At 42.0% G+C, this 20,573-nt stretch overlaps 1 protein-coding gene across 6 annotated transcripts in view; it reads left to right on the forward strand.

Annotated features, from left to right (window-relative positions):
* Positions 1-11,986: 11,986 nt before the first annotated feature.
* The window catches only part of OS9 (OS9 endoplasmic reticulum lectin), a 31,034-nt gene continuing 22,447 nt past the window's right edge, over positions 11,987-20,573 (forward strand). For all 6 annotated transcript variants that reach the window (XM_047867444.1, XM_047867446.1, XM_047867447.1 and 3 more), the window contains exons 1-5: positions 11,987-12,175; positions 12,589-12,765; positions 13,652-13,715; positions 13,846-13,922; positions 14,109-14,207. In XM_047867444.1, coding sequence (XP_047723400.1) covers positions 12,014-12,175; positions 12,589-12,765; positions 13,652-13,715; positions 13,846-13,922; positions 14,109-14,207 — 579 coding nt within the window. In that variant the 5' untranslated portion in view covers positions 11,987-12,013. The remainder of the gene's footprint in view (positions 12,176-12,588; positions 12,766-13,651; positions 13,716-13,845; positions 13,923-14,108; positions 14,208-20,573) is intronic.

A 20,573-nucleotide genomic window follows, 5' to 3' on the forward strand; every position in this document is an offset into this window, starting at 1 on the left:
CTGAGCCCCATATTGGATGTAGAGATTACTTAAAAATAAAATCTTAAGGGTCACCTGGGTGGCTCAACTGATTTGATTTCAGCTCAGGTCATGATCTCATGGCTTGTGGGTTCAAGCCCTGAGTCCCTGCTTGGGACAAGCCCCAGAGCCTGCTTGGGATTCTCTCTCTCTTCATCTCTCTCTGCCCCTCCCTTGCTTGTGTGCTCTCTCTCCCTCTCTCAAAATAAATCGATAAACTTCAAAAATTGTTGAGAGAGACAGAGTGCGAGTGCGGGAGAGTCAGAGAGAGGAAGACACAGAATCCAAAGCAGGCTCCAGGCTCTGAGCTGTCAGCACAGAGCCTGACTCGGCACTCGAACTCATGAATCACGAGATCATGACCTGAGCTGAAGTCAGAGGTTTAACTGACTGAGTCACCCAGGTGCCCCTAAAAATATTTTAAAGAAGAGTTCTGAGGGGCACCTGCGTGGCTCAGTTGGTTAAGCTTCTGGCTCTTGATTTCAGCTCAGGTCATGATCTCAGTTTGTGAGAATGAGCACCATGTCGGGCCTCTGCACTGACAGCACAGAGCCTACTTGGGATTCCGTCTCTCCCTCTCTCTGCCCCTCCCCTGCTTGTGCTCTCTCTTTCTCTCAAAATAAATAAACTTAAAAAAAAGAGTTTTTATTGTGTTAGCAATGTATTGTGCATGTATTGAACTCGTTTGTTTCCACCATTCATACTACGTACACACAGAGAGAAAGAATCTTGAAAGGTGCCAAAGTTATTATTGATTTTGTTAGTAGCAAAGGTCTCTTTTAGTTGGCATCCAGTAATGGATAAAATGAAATCTATTGCTTAAGTGGATTGATGAGTGTACAAAGTGTGGTGTTCGGTTATCTTGTACTTAAGGAGAAATAAGTCAGTCTTTTTAATAAGCTGAAACAGAAAGCACTGATGATGGTGATGAAAGTGCTCTGAAAGTGGAATTTAAAGGTCATGATAGTTGATTTGATTGGTTTTTGAGGCAAGGGCAACTTCACAGCTTAAAGGTTACTGAAGAGGGTGCTTTAGCTGATACTGAAGCCACTGAAAAGTTCCCAGAAGAACTGAAGAAAATAATTACAGAAGGCGGTTATTTGTATAAGCAAGTGTTTAACTGAGACAAATGCAATGTATAGGAAAAATTTGCTGAGTAAGACTTTTTTTAATATTTATTTTGGGGAGAGAGAGAGAGTGGGGGGGGGAGTGTGGGAGGGGCAGAGAGAGAGGGAGACACAGAATCTGAAGCAGACTCCAGACTCTGAGCTGTCAGCACAGAACCTGACTCAGGATTTGAACTCACGAAATGCGGGATCATGACCCGAGCTGAGGTCGGGTGCCCAACCGACTGAGCCACCCAGGCACCCCAAGACATTTACTTCAATAGAAGAAAAGCAGGCTAAGGGACACAGACATCAAAGAACAGGTTTGCCCTAAATGCCTATAATTAATAACACTTATGATGCTGTTGTTAGGCTTCTACTAGTGTACCGTTCAGAAAATCCTAGGGCACTAAAAGGCACTGACACTTTCTGTTGTGTTTCCTTCACATCGAAACAGTTGTAAAAACCAAGTGGTGTTTTTTTCTGAGTATATGAGTGGATACATTAGTCCTTTTGTTGAAATATACTGTAGAAAAAACAACCTTGATAACTGGTGTCTTCTGATTGTTGGTAGTTGTGCTGCTCATCCACCTGGCATTGCTGAGTATGGTGGTAGCATTTGTGTTCTTATCACTGAATATGACATCACTGCTGCAACTGTGTGACTAAGCCCTGACACCACAATTAAGGCTTACTATAATATAATGCAAAGGGTGATGCATTTTACTGTAAATGCCATTGACAGAGAAGGCAACACCGAAGCATCTTTATGAGAGATCTGGAGACTACAGTGTAAAGTTGGCAGTTGCCAACCTCGGAGATGCTCTGGATAGGTCAATAGTCTCAATGAGAAATGGCATTTGGAGGAAACTGTGCACCAAAGCAGTAAATGATTTCAAAGTCTTCAACCCAACAATAAATATGGCAAGAGTGGCTTTGGCTAAGGAAGCGGAGTTTGTGAAAGAAAGTTAATGAAGGTGATGTTGAAGAGTTTTTGGCATCCCCTGACCAAAAGCTGACAGGTGAAAAGCTGATGCAATTGCAAGAGGAAAGGATGTCAATCCAAACTGAATACAATAGCAAATGGCCTGGAAGTGAAGTCATCCAGGAACAGAAAGTGAAGTGCTTGCGTGAGATTTGCACTATGATTGACAGCGCTGCAATAATTGCAGCAAAATATGTCTTTAATTTTGAAAGGAAATGTAGGTTTAGGGCAGGTTTGTAGGTTTATGGCAGGTTGAGTGCCTACAAATAAATATATGATACAAAAATGTGTGAGGCTAAGCGGTTAAGCATATAGTCATATTTCAAACCTTCCATTATCAGCCACATCTATCACAGCAGGTGACAAACCTTGACCTTTGACATTGAGGCAGATAGACGTAGAAGGTGTAGACATTAATAACCTGCCTGCCCCGATGGATTCAGACAATGATGAGATATTCATAGATGAATCTCTTTCTCTCTCTCCTACACCCTAGGCTCCTGTACCTTCTGCCACCCTACCCTCCAATGAATGACTTAGCCGTGATCACCCCCTCTCAGTTTCCATTGTGCTTGCCATCTTCCTAATTCTCATAAGTGAACCTACACTGCACATACATTATTTCTACTTTATACAGGCTGTGTATTTATCATACCATTCCTGCTTTTGCTATATTTTTGTGTTATTTTAGGTTTTATGTGTTATTTGGTATGATTTGGTAGGTTATTTTGGGGGGCTGGGAACATTCAGAAAGTTTTCCATATAAATTAATGGTAATTGCTTCTTCAGTTTACACTGCTTTGGCTTATGAAAAGTTTATAGGAACACTCTACTTTCAGATAGCAGGGAAACCTGCATAGAGTTTCAGGGTTTTTTTTTAATGTTTATTTATTTTTGAGAGAGACAGAGCACAAGCAGGGGAGGAGCAGAGAGGGAGACACAGAATCTGAAGCAGGCTCCAGGCTCTGGGCTGTTAGCACAGAACCCAACATGGAGCTTGAACTCACGAACTGCAAGATCACGACTTGAGCTGAAGTCGGATGCTTAACCAACTGAGCCACCCAGGAACCCCTAGAGTTTCAGTTTCATAAGATGAGAAGGGTTTATGCGATGGAAGGTGGGGATGGCTGCACAACAATGTGAATGTATTTAATGCCATCAAATGGTTAAGATGGTAAATTTCGTATTATGTGTATTTTAACACAACAAAAAAAAGAAGAAAGTCAACTGCTTGCCTTCACACCAGGCAATGAACAAGTGATATTTAAAATTAAAAACACAGTGCCATTATATTACCACTCCCTAAAGTGAAATACTTAGGTATAAATGGAACAAAATGTGTATAATATCCTAAAGAGGAAAATTATAAAACTCTGATGAAAGAAATCATTGAAAAAGAGATAAATGGAGAGATAGTCCATGTTCATAGACAAGAAAGCTCAATATTGTCAAGATGTCAGTTCTTCCTAATGTGATCTATAGATTCAATACAATCCCGCTCCAAATATGAGCAATTATTATTTTGTGGATATTGACAAACTGATACTAAAATTTATATGGAGAAACAGAAGACCAGAACAGCTAGCACAATATTGGAGTAGAAGAACATAGAGGATTAACACTATTTGACTTCAAGATATTCTGTAAAATGACAGTAATCAAAACACAGTTATAGGGGCACCTGGGTGGCTTAGTCTGTTAAGTGTCCAACTTTGGCTCAGGTCATCATCTCACAGCTCGTGAGTCTGAGCCCCACATTGGGCTCTGCTGACAGCTAGAGCCTGGAGCCTGTTTTGGATTCTGTGTCTCCCTCTTTCTCTGCCCCTCCCCCACTCACACACTCTGTCTCTCTCCAAAATAAACATTACCAAAAAAATGGTTGTATTAGAGAAAGAATAAATAAATAGGTCAATGGAACAGAATAGAAAGCCCAGAAATAGACCTAAATAAATATGCTAAACTGATCTTTGACAAGGAGCAAAGGTAATACAATGGAGAAAATGTAGTCTTTTCAACAAATGGTACCGAAACAACTGGACATCCATATGCAAAAAAAAAAAAAAAAAAAAAAAAAAAAAAAAAAAAAAAAAGAACCTGGACATGGATATTCTGTCCTTCATAAATTTTAACTCAAAATGGATCACAAACCTAGATGTGAAGTGTAAAATGATAGACTCCTAAAAAATAACATAGGAGAAAATCCAGGTGACCTTGGGTATAGCAATAACTTTTTAGATACAGCACCATCAATGAAAGAAATAATTATAAGCTAGAATTCATTAAAATTACAAACTTATGCTCTTTGGGGTGCCTGGGGTGGCCCAGGTCATGATCTCAGGGTTCACAAGTTCGAGCCACACATCAGGCTCTCTGCTGTCAGTGAAGAGTCTGCTTCAGATCCTCTGTCTCTCTCTGCCCCTCCCCAGCTTGCACTCTCCCCTCTCTCAAAAATTAATAAACACTAAAAAATTTTTAATAAAAAATTATGCTCTTTGAAAGACAATGTCAAGAGAATAAGAGGTCAGCCATAGACTGGGAGAAAAATTTGCAGAAGACCTATATGATAAAGGGAGGTTATCCAAAATATACAAAGAACCCTTAAATTCAACCATAAGAAACAAACAACCTGATTAAAAATTGGGAAAAGGACATGATCAGACACTCACCAAAGAAGATACATGGATGGCAAATAAGCATATGAAAAAATACTCCACGTCAGAGGTCATTACAGAATTGCAAATTAAAACAGCAGTCAGATATCACTACAAACCTATTATAATAGCCCAAATCCAGAGCACTATCAACTCCATATGCCAGCGTGGAGCAATGGGCATTCTCATCCATTGCTGGTTGGGGTGCAAAGTTGTATAGCCACTTTGGAAGACAGTTTGGCGGATCCTTACAAAGTTAAACATCTTCTTACCATACAATCCAGCATTTGCCCTCCTTGCTATTTATTCAAATGAATTGAAAATCTTTGTGTGCACAAAACCAGCACACAGATGTTTATAGCAGCTTTGTTCATAACTGCCAGAACCTGGAAGGCACCAAGGTGTCCTTCGGTAGGCGAACAGATAAATAAACCGTGGTACATCCAGGCATGGAATATTATTGAGGAGTAAGAAGAAAGGAACTATCAAGTCATGAGAAGACCTGGAGAAAGCGTAAGTGCATATGACTGATCTGAAAAGGCTACACACTGTATGATTCCAACCATACGACATTGTGGAAAAGGCATACTGTGGAAACAATAAAAAGATCAGTATTTACCAGGAGTTAAGAAGGAAGAAGGGATGAATAAAATGATCACAGAGGATTTTCGTGGCAGTGAATCTATTCTGCGTAAGACTATTAATGGCAAATTTGTGTCATTATACATTTGTCAAAACTCAGAATTCACAACACAAAGAGTGAATACTAATGTAACTTTTTAGATACAACACCACCAATGAAAGAAATAATTATAAGCTAGAATTCATTAAATGAAGTTCTGTGAACTTTGATAACGATGTGTCAGAATAGGTTCATTGATTATAACAAGTATACCACTCAGTGTGGAATGTTGATAGTAGGAGAGGCTGTTCATGTGTGAGAACAGGTGTTATATGGGAACTCTCTGTACTTCATGCTCAATTTTTTGGTGAACCTAAAACTGCTCTGGAAAATAAAGTCTATTTTAAAAAAATAAAATGTTCTTCAGAATTGCAGCTCCAGTATCACTGTGATATATAGAAGGATTGATGTATCGCTTCTCGGCCTTTTGGCTAAGGTCAAGTGTAGAAGGGTTGATGTGAAGCTTGGAAGACATAGTTTGATAATCAGCACATTCTCTTTAAAAGCGTCCAGAGTGTGGGTTACCTGGCGTATGCATTTTCAAAACTCATTGACCTACAACATATAAGGCCTGTGCGTGTAAATTTTACCACAGTAAAAATAAAATTGGATGAAAAGCAGTCAGAGAGACAGATTATCTTCAAAGGAGCAGCAGTTAGACTGAAAACTGACTTCTCAATGTCAATAAAAGCCAGAACACCCTATAGATGTTATCTTCAGATGAAAGAAAATAACTTCCACTGGGAATGTTATGGCTAGTGAAAATTTATTTCAATAATAAGGGCAAAATATAAATATTTTCAAAACAAACAAACAAACAAACAAACAAACAAAAACCCAGGAGGTTTGCAATCAGCAGGCTGTCATTAAGGAAAATCCTAAAAGATGTACTTCAGGCAAAAGGACAAGAATTCTAGATGGAAGGTCTGAGATGTAAGAAGGAATGAAATGGAGAATAGGTAAAAATCTTGCATGATTGGGGCGCCTGGGTAGCTTAGTGGGTTGAGTGTCTGACTTTGGCTCAGGTCATGATCTTACAGTTCATGAGTTCGAGCCCCGAGTCGGGCTTTGTGCTGACAGCATCTAGCTCTGTATCTCCCTCTCTCTCTCTGCCCCTCCCCTGTCATGCTCTCTCTCTCTCTCTCTCTCTTAAAAACCAAATAAACATTAAAATTTTTTTTAAAAATCTTGCATGATCATTGGCAGTAAAAAACATACTAATGTCTTCTGGGACTTTAATAACTATTAAGATAGAATGAGGGGCGCCTAGGTAGCTCAGTCAGTTAAGCATCCGACTCTTGATTTCAGCTCAGGTCATGAACTCACGGTTGGTGAGTTTGAGTCTTGCATCGGGCTCTGTGCTGACAGCATGGAGCCTGTTTGGGATTATCTCTTCCTCTCTCTCTACCCCTCCCCTGCTCACAGCATGGAGCCTGCTTGGGATTATCTCTTCCTCTCTCTCTACCTCTCCCCTGCTCACACATACTCTCTCTCTCTCAAAATAAAGAAACAAACATTAAAAAAAAAAAAAGATAGAACAAAAACACACCAAAATAATAACGTACACATTGGGAGGTCAATGATTAAAATTAAATTGTTCTAGATCTGCTGTTTTTCTTTAGTGTTACTCAATTTCACTGTGATATGTCTGTGTGTAGACTGGTTTTCATTTATTCTGCTTGAAATTCATTTGGCATCTTGAATCTGTAGGTTTGTATCTTTCATTAGTTCATGAAAACACTTGACCTTTATCTTCATTTCATTCTCTTTTACTCCTTTTTAAACTTTTATCTATGTATCTGTCTATATCTATCTATCTATCTATCTATCTATCTATCTATATCCCACAACCCTGGGGTCATGACCTGAGTCGAAATCAAGAGTGGGATGCTCAACCAACTGAGTCACCTAGGCACCCCTCTTTTACTCCGTCTCCAACTCCGATTCATTATGTATCTCACTTTACTCTCTGTATGTCTTATTTTCTCTTTCATATTCCTTTCCTTGTTCCTCTGTATTTCACTCTGGATAAATTGTTACAATGTATTTTCTAGTTCATTAATTCTATCTTCAGCCAAATCTAAACTGCTTTTTAAGTGTTCTAAATTTTAATGTGTGTTCTAAAGTTTTAAAGTGTTCTAAAATTTAAATGAAAAATTTTAAATTCAATCAAAAGTAAACTATAATGAATCTCCGGGTATTTATCATCTTGCTTCAACTATTATAAAATATAGGTTCCATGTGTACCCCCACAATTTCTTCCAGACTACCACAATGCTCTCTCACTCAAAAATAAATAAAACACATTAAAAAATAGAAAAAGAAACTCTATTTAAATATGTTATATCATTTTTATAGTTTCCTGTTTTCTGATGTATTTTCAATTTTCTCTTTTATTTCTTTAAGTATAGTAAGCGTAATTATTTTATAATCTGTGTCAGATGATTACAATCTCTGAAGTCTTTAGGGCATTTTTTTCATTGTCTCCTACCATACGGTATGGATGAGTGGTACGCCTAATGCTGTTCTGATTTTTTATCCTTGTATACAACTTGTTCTTTCTCTCTGGAAGCTTTTAGGATTATTTCTCCGTGTCCAATGTTCTGAAATTCTATATTGGTATGTCTTGGTGTGGGCCTGGCTTATCTTGCTGGGCACTGTGCCCTTACAATTTAGAGACTCAGTTGTTCATTTCAGGGGAATACTTTTGAATAATTGCTTTAATTGTTTCTTGCTTTCTGATTCTTTGTTCTCTTTCTACAACTGTCATGATTCTTGGGGCGCCTGGGTGGCTTAGTCGGTTAAGCCTCCCACTTTGGCTCAGGTCATTATCTCACAGTTTGTGGCTTTGAGTCCCACATCGGGCTCTGTGCTGACAGTACGGAGCGTGGAGCCTGGTGAAGATTCCATGTCTCCCTCTCTCTCTCTGCCCCTCCCCTGCTCTCACTTTGTCTCTCTCAAAAAATAAATAAACATTAAAAAATTAAATTAGCAGAACTCTCATGATTCAGATATTCAACCTTCTGGACTGGTCTTCTAATTTTTATTAAGGATTATTCTCCTTAAGTAGAGCAAATTTGATTGGAATGCAAGTTGGTGCAGCCACTCTGGAAAACAGCATGGAGGTTCCTCAAAAAACTAAAAATAGAACTACCCTACGACTCAGCAATTGCACTACTAGGCATTTATCCATGGGATACAGGTGTGCTGTTTCGAAGGGACGCATGCACCCCCATGTTTATAGCAGCACTATCAACAATAGCCAAAGTATGGAAAGAGCCCAAATGTCCATCGATGGATGAATAGATAAAGAAAATGTGGTATATATATACAATGGAGTATTACTCGGCAATCAAAAAGAATGAAATCTTGTCATTTGCAACACATGGATGGAACTGGAGGGTATTATGCTAAGTGAAATTAGTCAGAAAGACAAAAATCAGATGACTTCACTCATATGAGGACTTTAAGAGACAAAACAGATGAACATAAGGGAAGGGAAACAAAAATAATATAAAAACAGGGAGGGGGACAAAACAGAAGAGACTCTTAAATATGGAGAACAAACAGAGGGTTACTGGAGGTGTTGTGGGAGGGGGGATGGGCTAAATGGGTAAGGGGCATTAAGGAATCTACTCCTGAAATCATTGTTGCACTATATGCTAACTAATTTGGATGCAAATTTTAAAAAATAAAAAAGAAAATTAAAAAAAAAGTAGAGCAAATTTTATTTTCAATTTTATCCTCCAGTCTTTCTACTGAATTTTTATTTTTGCTATCATGGTTTTGATTTCCAAGAGCTCTTTTTGATTATCTTATTAGTAGTTACTTTCTAAATAGCTTCCTGTTGTTATTTTATGGATGCAATATAGTATCTCTCTGAGAATATTAAGGATGGAATTTTGATTTAAAATTTTCTTCTCCCTTGCAATTTGTTTCTTCTAAATTGTTTTCCTTTCTTCTTATTTTGGTTTCTTTCCTGCATGTTACAGGATTTCCTTAAAGGTCTAATGGTGTTTGGCTGCCTGCTTATAGTTTACAGTGAAGATATTAAAAAGCTGATTGGAAAGACTGTGGGAAAGTTAGGACGTGTAGGCCAAAGGCTTAACTGTAGGATTCTTTCGTCTATTTCGTTAAGAGAACCTTGATGAGAGTATCTTTGGGATTTCTTTTTTGGACTGGTCAGACTCCCCACAGGAGTTTTATTTAACTTTGTTTAGAAATCAATTTCTCAGGTTGCTAAGCCAGTTACCATTCCTCCACTTATTTTCTACCTTCTGAAATGTTGCTGCCGTTGTCTCCTTTCCCTTTCTCTTACCCAAGTCTTTTTTTAAAGCTTATTTATTTATTTTTGAGAAAGAGAGAGAAAGCAGCAGGGAGAGAGAGAAAGAATGAGAGAGGGAATACCAAGCAGGCTCAGCACTGTCAGCACAGAGCCAGATTTGGGGCTGGAACTCACCAACCATGAGATTATGACCTGAGTCCGATGCTTAAGGACTGAGCCCCCCAGGCGCCCCTCAACCCCCATCCTTTAACCAGAGGCCTTCACAATTTTTTAGGCTAATTTTATTGGAGGACAACTGTAGGATCATGTAGAAAGGCTTTGACACAGATTACAAGATTGCCCTGAAGTTTTATGTATACATGAAAAGAGGAATGTTTTTATATAATAATTGTGTTTTTTAAATGTATTTATTGTTTAATTTACATCCAAGTTAGTTAGCGTATAGTGCAACAATGATTTCAGGAGTAGATTCCTTAATGCCCCTTGCCCATTTAGCCCATCCCCCCACATACAATCCCTCCAGCAACCTTCTGTTTGTTCTCTATATTTAAGAGTCTCTTCTGTTTTGTCCCCCTCCTTGTTTTTATATTCTTTTTGCTTCCCTTCCCTTATGTTCATCTGTTTTGTACCTTAAATTCCTCACATGAGTGAAGTCATATGATATTTGTTTTTCTCTGACTGACTAATTTTGCTTAGCATGATATCCTCTAGTTCCATCTACATAGTTGCAAATGGTAAGATTTCATTCTTTTTGATTGCCAAGTAATACTCCATTATATATCTAATATATATAAATATATACATACCAGATCTTCTTTATCCATCCATCCATTGATGGACATTTGGGCTCTTTCCATACTTTGGCTATTGTCGATAGCGCTGCTATAAATATTGCGGTGCATGTGCCCATTTGAAATAGCACACCTGCATCCCTTGGATAAACACCTAGTAGTGCAATTGCTGGGTCTAGGGTAGTTCTATTTTTAATTTTTGGAGGAACCTCCATACTGTTTTCCAGAGTGGGTGCATGAGTTGGCATTCCCACCAGCAGTGTGAAAGAGATCTTCTTTCTCCGCATCCTTGCCAATATCTGCTGTTGCCTGAGTTGTTAACGTTAGCCATTCTGCAGGTGTGAGGTATTATCTCAATATGGCTTTTCCCTAATGATGAGTGATGTTGAGCATTTTTTCATGTGTCTGTTCACCATCTGGATGTCTTCTTTGGAGAAGTGTCTAGTCATGTCTTTTGCCCCTTTCCTCACTTAGTTTTTGGGGTGTTGCATTTGATAAATTCTTTATAGATTTTGGATAGTAACCCTTTATCTGATATGTCATTTGCAAACATCTTCTCCCATTTCATCGGTTGCTTTTTAGTTTTGCTGATTGTTTCTTTCGCTGTGCAGAAGCTTTTTGTTTTGATGAGGTCCCAATAGTTCATTTTTGCTTTTGTTTCCCTTGCCTCCGGAGACATGTTGAGTAAGAAGTTGCTGTGGCTGAGGCCAAATAGGTTTTTGCCTGCTTTCTCCTCTAAGATTTTGATAGCTTCCTGTCTTACATTTAGGTCTTTCATCCATTTTGAGTTGATTTTTGTGTATGGTGTAAGAAAGTGGTCCAAGTTCATTCCTCTGCACGTCGCTGTCCAGTTTTCCTGGCACCATTTGCTGAAGAGATTGTCTATATTCCATTGGCTACTCTTTCTTGCATTATCAAAGATTAGTTGGCCATACGTTTGTTGGGTCCATTTCTGGGTTCTCTATTATGTTCCATTGATCTTAACATCTGTTTTTGTGCCAAATAATAATTATTTTGCAACAAGTATTAAGTAACTTTCAGGCGTATTGCATGCACCACCCACCGGTCTCAATCCTCCACCTAGCGGGAGCAGTCTACAATGCAAGAAACCACTTTAAAAAAAAAAAAGAAAGAAAAAGAGATGCGCATGACACCTGGAAGAAGACAGAAAGATTGCTTCAAAGGGCTGGGGCGTTAGACCTCATCTCTCTGGAACTGGGGGTGAGGTGGGGGTGGGGGGTGGGGGGTGGGAGGAGGTCTGAGCTCCTCGATGATTGGTTGGCATCTCTGACCAATCAGGAGCAGTGAGTGGTTTTGCTTATCATCGTGATCCACCTCCCGGAGGGTTTTGGAGCCACGTTTACAAATGGGAATTGGGTAGGTAAGAGGGACAGAACATTCAACCAATGAGACCTTTCGGCGTTCATGGGCGGGGTGAGGCCGCTGCCAGGTTTAGGGCGGAAGGAGCTGCCCCGAGTAAGAAGGTGAACGAAAGATGGCGGCGGAAACGCTGCTGTCCAGCCTGTTGGGGCTGCTACTTCTGGGGCTCCTGTTACCCGCAACTCTGGCCGGCGGTGTCGGAAGCCTGAATCTAGAGGAACTGAGTGAGATGCGTTATGGGATCGAGATCCTGCCGTTGCCTGTCATGGGAGGGCAGGTGTGGAGGCGTGGAAGGGCGAGGATCTGGGGCAAGGGGAAGGGGGGAAAGATAGAGGAAGAAGGGCCGCTGTGGAGTCTGCATAGGGCGCCTAAGAAGAATCGGGAGGAGTAGGTAGGGGTTTTACGATGACTCCTAAGGACCGTAGACGGAGACCCATTCCCCTGGGGCTAGGGACTGGGAGGGGTGGGGCTTCCCGCTGTCAGCTTCGGTTCCAGATAGAAGCACCCAGACTCCTCCCGGGAGAGAAGTGCGAGTGCTCGTTCCCCTCACCCGCCAAACACAGCTGGAAGACTTGTGGCTCATTCTGACTTGACTGGGCTCTTCCCCAGGATCCGAAGAGGGATCTCGTTGTTCTCTCTGATCCCAGCCTCTCTTTGCCTCCCTGCCCCCCGAACCTCCGTCTTTCCCAGAGCCAAGCTTCGGACGTGGTGATTGTCTCCTCTAAGTACAAACAGCGCTATGAATGTCGCCTGCCAGCTGGAGCTATTCACTTCCAGCGTGAAAGGGAGGAGGAGGCACCTGCTTACCGAGGGCCTGGGATCCCTGAGCTGTTGAGCCCAATGAAAGATGCTCCTTGCTTGCTGAAGGTGAAAGGGGCTGGGAAGAATGGAATGAGGGCTTGGGAACTAGCTATCTATCTGGGAACCGGAGTGCCCATGAATGGGGAGGGACGAGAGGACCTATGGGGGTTAAAAAGGCCATTGGACAAGTAGACATATTGTACAGAAGCAAAGAATCCTGCAACCACTGATGACACTTTGCTGAGTGTAGAGGAGGGTTAGGACAGAAGACCTCAGAGTGATGGTTAAGCCAAGATTGAGGTGCCTAAAGAGGGTCACTGTAGGGTAGGAGGGACATTCTCCTAGAGAAGCCTTCCTGGTAAAGTCACCCCCTGCCCCCGTCACTTTCTGCCGGTGTCCTATTTTATTTTCATCATGGCATTTTTCATGATCTGAAATCATCTTATTAACTGAATCATCAGCTTATTTATTTATTTTTTTTAGTCTGAGTCCCAGCACTGGAATATGAGTCCATGAGGTCAGAGAATTTATCTTGTTCACAGTTGTATCCCCGGTGGCTAGAACAGCACAAGGAATGTTGTAGAAGTTCAATTAATATTTGAATATTCAAATTTTCCTGGTTCGGGAAATAAGGATACCATGATTTCTTCAAGGATACCATGATTTCTTATCTTTATAAAAGGCGAAGAAGGATTTTTTAAAAAAAATCTTTAAAAAGGGAGGCGTGGAAAGAGCACAGGTGAAAAACATACTTTAGAGGCATTTCTCCCAGTCACAGAAGGAAAGCAGCCCTTCCTCGTCACTGAGAATCTGGAGAATTGAGTATGGAAGCAGAGGGGATGAGAAGTAGATGAGAGGTTATGTGTCTTGGAGCTAGGAGAGATTCAGGTTCCAAGCAGAGACATCTGCACGCTATCCCCTTGATTGTTCTTTTTTTTTTTTTAATTGTCAGACCAAGGACTGGTGGACATATGAATTCTGTTACGGACGCCACATCCAGCAGTACCACATGGAAGGTGACTCATGCCTACATTTTCCCTAAGCCCTCAGCAACACTTCATAGAAGGTGACCTGCCTCCCCAGTCCCCTTCCCTCTTAGTCCTCTTAGAAGGGAGTAACGGTGCTTCACTGTGGTTTCTCTTGTAGATTCAGAGATCAAAGGTGAAGTCCTCTATCTCGGCTACTACCAATCGGCCTTCGACTGGGATGATGAGACAGCCAAGGTGGCAGCAGTTTGGGGTTGGGAGAGAAAGGGGTCCTGGCTGTAGACTCAGAGCCCTAACGAGAAGGGAAGGGTCAGGATTAGCTGACATGTTGCTTGGGGCTCGGTGGCCATTAGGACAAAGTGCCATTTTTTCTCTTTGCTGTCTTTCTTCTGCCCCCGCCCTCCCTCTTGATGTCCTCCCCAGGCCTCCAAGCAGCATCGTCTGAAACGCTACCACAGCCAGACCTATGGCAACGGGTCCAAGTGCGACCTTAATGGGAGGCCACGGGAGGCCGAGGTTCGGGTGAGTCTTAAGAGAGGGAAGTTGACACTCCTTCAGTGACAATTCAGACTCTAAGGGAAGAGGGAAGGGTTGCATGTTATACTCAGGAAGGTCTCTTTCAGACCCAAGACTCTTAAGTTTAAGACTCATATTTCCAGCTGGTAGCTGGATGCCACTGCCTGTATAGTCCCGGGCACTTGAAGTCAACATTTCCCAAACCCTTCCCTCTGAACCACTAGCCACACTTATTCTTTTTCCCATGTTTCTTCTTCTGAGAGTTATTACTGACTTTTCCTTCTCCTTTACTTCGTCTTCCGTTCTTCATTTAATGACTCGTCAGTAAGGCTGTGCAGGTGTAAGCATTGGGCCCTGCTCTGGGGCTACAGTGCTGGGCAGACACACAGCCCCTGCCCTCAGGGGATGTACAGTCTAGACAGGAAGACATGTTAAAGAAGAATCACAGAAATGGGTCTGTGACTACAAACTGAGGAGTGGTGTGAAGGAAAGGAATTTAGTTCTCTCAGAGTAAATGACAAAGCCTATTCGTCCTATTTCTAGATTTCTCTGACCACCTATGCTTGGTGCCTTCATCTCTCACCTGCATCATTGCCAACAGCCTCTTACCAGGTGCTCCCGATCTAGTGCTCCCTAACTGAGTTCAGGCAAGCAGGCAGATATATGGTGGGAAAGGTTCTTCGGGTGCTAATGTGTATTCGCAAATGTAAACACCTATAGAGATAAGAATCACACACCTGATGACACAAGAAGGGTCTTTCTGTAATACAGACTTGCACATGCAGTTGTATGCTGGTAAATGTTGAGCATTCTGATGGCCAGGAGAGAGTGGGGGGCATGGAGTGGGGAGCCTTGATCTATAATGTTTACCAGTATCTGTGGTATAAGTAGTCTTACCGTGGCCAAATTCATGCTGTCACTGTGATGTCAACCATCTGGCAACATTCCTGAAAATTTTCCAGTTGGCTCTTGTGAACTGGTGTGAGCTGACTCCAACACAACCCTACGGCAAGTGTCACTTCTCTGTCCCATCCTGGAAAACCTTCCGTGATTCTGCCTTGCACAAAGGCTAAGATCCAAATACTTCAGCACAGACTGAGGTGCCTGGGAGGTGATGGGAAGCCCTCGGGTTTGGGACATATTTTGAAGGTGGACCCAAGAAGATTTATTGATGGATTGGGCATGGGGTGGAGTCAAGTATGACTCTGGGGTTTTTGGCTTGAGCAAATGGAACAATGCAACTGTCATTTACTAGAATTGGGTTTGGAGGGGAACCCAGGTTGATGGAGGTCACAATGACTCTAGACATCCAGTGGCGATGTCCAGTTGGTAGTTGGTTCTGTGATTCTGGAGTTCAAGGATGAGGTCTGGGCCGGAGATATAAATACTCATTGTGTATCTGCCCCACTGGCCTTCTTTCTGTTCTTTGAACCAGTGGGTCTCATTGTTGTCTCTACTGAAAGCTGTCTTCCTCCAGATCTTTGAGCGGTAGGCTCCACCCTGTCATTCAAGTTATATATCCCTATGACACCTCCACAGGTTAGCCCTGATGTTGGCACACAGAACACATGCAGCCTTCTGCCACCATCCTGGTAAACACCTACAGAGTTTTATATTCTTCAAAGCATGTATCATTTCCTGAAATTATCTTATTTGTTGGAATTTAACGTCCCTGTCTGTCTACCCCAACTAGAATAAGCTCCAGGAAGGCAGGGACAATGTCTGTCTTCTTTTCTTTCTTCTTCTTTATCTTTTCTTTCTTCTTCTTATTTTTGTTTGTTTGTCTTCTTTCCTGCTGTATTCTTGGTGCCTGAAACAGTGCCTGGCACCAAGTAGGTGCCCAGAAGTTATTTGTTGAATGACTGGAATGAATAATAAGCCGGTTCAAATGTCATCGATTTTATGTGAACTTTCTTGGCTAAGCCAGAAGGTGAGTTAGGTTTCTTCAGCGTTTCACATCCACATATCCATGTCCACATATATCCATGGCTTAGTCTATTTGGGCTGCTAGAACAAGATACCACAGGCTGAATGGCCTATAAACAGAAATTTTTTTCTTTTCTTTTTTTTTTTTTTTAATTTTTTTTTCAACGTTTTTTATTTTATTTTTGGGACGGAGAGAGACAGAGCATGAACGGGGGAGGGGCAGAGAGAGAGGGAGACACAGAATCGGAAGCAGGCTCCAGGCTCCGAGCCATCAGCCCAGAGCCTGACGCGGGACTCGAACTCACGGAGCGCGAGATCGTGACCTGGCTGAAGTCGGACGCTTAACCGACTGCGCCACCCAGGCGCCCCAACAGAAATTTTTTTCTTAACAATTCTTGAGTGTGGAAGTTAGAGATCAGAGTGCTAGTGTGGCCCAGGTCATAGACTTCTTGTTTATTCTCACATGGTGGAAGGGGCTAGGGAGCTCTGGGGAGCCTCTTTTATAAGAACTTTAATCCCATTTGTGAAGGTTCTACCCTTATGACCTAAGCACCTCCTAAAGGTCCCACTTCCTAATATCATCACATTGGGCATAGGATTTCAACATAAGACCTTTCGAGGGGCACAAACATTCAGACCATAGCAACCCACAAGCATCTACACACATAGATAATTGATTATAAGCACTTACTTTATTATATTCTAATTATTTTTGTTATTTGCAGCTTCAGTAGGCCAAGAACTGAGGGCAAAGACTGCACTTTCCTCTTATCTATTGACCATATGCCCTGCACCAAGCCCTGTCATAGAAACTGGGGATGAAGTGGTGACTGAGAGACCTAGTCCTGCTCTCAGGAGACAGACATTAAATAAACAGCCACAGCAAGCAGGATAAAGTCTGACAGGTGAACTACATATCATGGGGGTGATAAGGGGGACGCACAATAAAGGAACTAGCCAAGTCTAGCTGAAGGGGAGGCTTCCTGGAGAATGTGACCTTTGAACTGACAGTTGAAGGATGAGGAGCTAGTCCAGCAGCTGTAGAGGAGGGGTAGAGGGAAGAGGGCATTCCAAGTGGAAGGTCTGCTAAGTGCCATAGGCCTGGAGACAAGGGGCAGTTGATAGCTTTTTGCGGTGACTGGAGAGAATTGTGGGAAGGGAGTGTGGGAGGTGAGGCTGGGCAGCAATTAGGGGTCAGCGTGCAGGTCATGAAGCTCTGTAGCTATGTTGAGTTTGGACAATCCGAGAAATAAGGGGGAAGCTAATGAGATATCTTAAGGAGGATGATGACATATTCAGTTTTGGTTTTGAAAGCTCACTCTGGCTGGAATGTAGCAAATGATTGGGAGGCCAGTTAGGAAGTGGTTGCAGTGATCCAGGTGAGAAAAGAAGGTGGCCCAGGGATGAAGAAATATGAATTTGGAGGGAGATTTAGGGAACAGAATCAATAGAGTAAGACTCATAGGTTTCTGGGTTGAGCATGGATAGGTGGTGGTTCCTAAGTTAGGTAGAGTAGAAAGAAGAATAGGTTTGGTGAAGGAAAATGATTATTCTGGTTTTGAGTATGATGATTTTGGTGGCTGCAGGCATCCAAGTAGAGATTTCTGAGGAGGCTGTTAGATCTGTGGGTTTGGAACTCAGGAGAGAGATCCGAATTTAACCCAGAAGGCTGGGAGTCATCAACATATTGGCTACAGTTGGAGTCTTGGTCTGGGTAAAATCCCCCCAAAGAAACAGTATATAGTGGAAAAGGTGGAACAGAACATTGAGGAAGCCATCATTGAAAGCATGGGCGGAAGGGGGCTTTGCCAAGAAGGGGCCAGAAAGGAGACTACAGTGACACATCTCAAAGAGGGGCTGGCCCAGGGCGTCAGTAGCATTTGAACCTTCAGGGAAGAGGAGGATTAAAAACTGCTTGTGGGCGGTCATGGGAATTATTATTTTAATAAAAGCAAAGCATTCACAAGGAAATAAGAACCCCGGCAGTAGTCATGGGAACCAGATGAAAATTTCTAAGTCCTCTACTCCCAGTCTCCCCTCACCAGTCCTTTGGTTGGACTTAATGACAGAGGTCACTGGTGAACTTTGCTACAGCAGTTTCTGTGGGGTGCTGAAGAGGAGATGAAAAAGTGGAAACCTTGGAAGAAGTCTCGATATGCAGGGGAGGGAAAAGGTGAGCACTAGTTGGAGGGGTTATAAGGTTGGAGAGGGTGTTCTTTCGCGTTTTAAATTGGGAGCATGTGTAAATGCTTTTGGGTGGACCTGATAGAAAGGAGAGATTGAGTTATAGCAGAAAGAAGGGGAAGAGAATGGGGCAGAGCTGGGATACAGAACACAGGAGAACAGTTACCCTGAGGAGAGGAGATCTAGGGTTGTAACTGGGAATGAAAGAGTGGTGTATTTGGTGGGGAGTCTGGAGGTGTTAGTGGCAGAAAGTTGAGGGCATTCCTGTCTGGCTATTTCTCATTTTTTATTTTTATAATTTTTTGAAGTTTATTTATTTTGAAAGAAAGAGAGAGCACACGTGGGTGGAGGAGGGGCAGAGAGAGGGAAAGAGAAAATCCCTAGCAGGTTCCTCACTGTCAGCTCAGAGCCTGACACGGGGCTCGAACTCACAAACCGTGAGATCATGACCTGAACCGAAATCAAGAGCCCAAAGCTCAACTGACTGAGCCACTCAGGCGCCCCTCATTTTTTAGTCCTTACATCCTGATAGACCACCCAAGTTTGTTGCCTTCATGATTGAGTAAACCACGTTCCCCCTGCCTCCCCCCCCCCCCCACCTTCCTGCCTCCAGGGCAAGCATAGTGAAGTCCTACCTTCCCAATGCCTCCTGGGTAGGAGCCGTGTGCATGGTGTTTGGTAAAAGTGCGGTTTTTCCATGGGGTTTGGGAATGGTTAGCCATCTGGAATTAAGCAAATTTGGATCCCTATCTCAATTCTTATACTAAGTGAGATTTCACAGAGATCTCAGATTTTTTACTTTTTAATTTCTAATTGTGAAACATCTTGGACTTACAAAAATAATGTCATAGAGACCCATAAATCCACTGCCAAGTGAAACAGATGTTAACATTTTGCCATATTTGCATCAGAAAGGAATAAAATGCTAATGAAAGATGTAGTTAAAGCCCACCTTCTCATTTCTTCTCTCTCCCTCCTCTCCAGAAACAACCACAACCGTCTTCATGCTTGCTTTGTACTTTTATTAGTCATACACGTATCGTAGACACCATATATGTTTTGTGTTTTAAAATTATACATTAGTGGTATCAACTTGCTTTTTCGCTAATCACTGTTTGCCATTCTGTGGCATGACATGGAGATCTAGGTCAATGATTTTAATGGCTGTGTGTTTCATTGTTTACTTACTATTCTTCTGTTGAGGAAAAGTTGGATTTCAACTCTAATGCTTTTATACACAGTGCTACAATGTAGGTCTCATTGTGAATGTGCAAGAGTTTCTTTGAGGGAAGTACCCAAAAGCATATTTTATTGGCGAATTTGGTGCATTGCTCACTTTTTCTATTCTTTTCTAATGTTTGTTTATTTATTTTGAGAAAGACAGAGAGAGAGATTAAGTGGGGGAGGGGCAGAGGGGGAGAGAGAGAATGAATCCCAAGCAGGCTCTCCACTGTCAGTCACATGGAGCCTGATGCAGGGCTTGATCCCATGAACAATGAGATCATGACCTGAGCCAAAATCAAAAGTCGGACACTTAATCAACTGAGCCACCCAGGTGCCTCTTAATGTCTTTTTCTTTTTTAAGTTCATTTATTTTGAGAGAGAAAGGGAGGGGGGAGAGGCAGAGAGAGAGAGAGGGGACAAAGGAACTGAAGCAGGCTCTGTGCTAACAGCAGAGAGCCCAATGTGGTGCTCAATCTCACAACTGTTGAGTTCGTAACCTGAGCTGAGATCAAGAGCCAGACACTTGGGGCACCTGGGTGGCTTAGTTGGTTAAGTGTCTGACTTTGGCTCAGGTCATGCATGAGCTTACAGTTCGTGGGTTCAAGCCCCACATTGGGCTCTGTGCTGAGAACCAAGGGCCTGGAGCCTGCTTCAGATTCTGTGTCTCCCTCTCTCTTTGCCCCTCCCCCTCTCCCTCTCTCTCTTTGAAATATAAATAAACATTAAAAATGTTTTTAAAAAGTCAGAGCTTAACTGACTGAGCCACCCAGTTGCCCCACCCTCTCCAGTACTTATTATTACTATTTTTTATAATAACCATCCTAATGGATATGCAGTGGTATCTCATTGTGGTTTTGATTTTCATTTTCCTAATGACTGATGACGTTGAACATCTTTTCATGTGCGTATTGTCTATATGTATATGTTCTTTGGAGAAATGTCTATTTAAATCCTTTGCCCATTTTTTAATTGGGTTGTTTTTTATTGTTGAGTTGTGGTAGTTCTCTATATATCCTGGATATTAATCACTTGTCAGAT

The sequence above is a fragment of the Prionailurus viverrinus genome, chromosome B4 (assembly GCF_022837055.1).
Source record: "Prionailurus viverrinus isolate Anna chromosome B4, UM_Priviv_1.0, whole genome shotgun sequence".
NCBI lineage: Eukaryota > Metazoa > Chordata > Mammalia > Carnivora > Felidae > Prionailurus > Prionailurus viverrinus.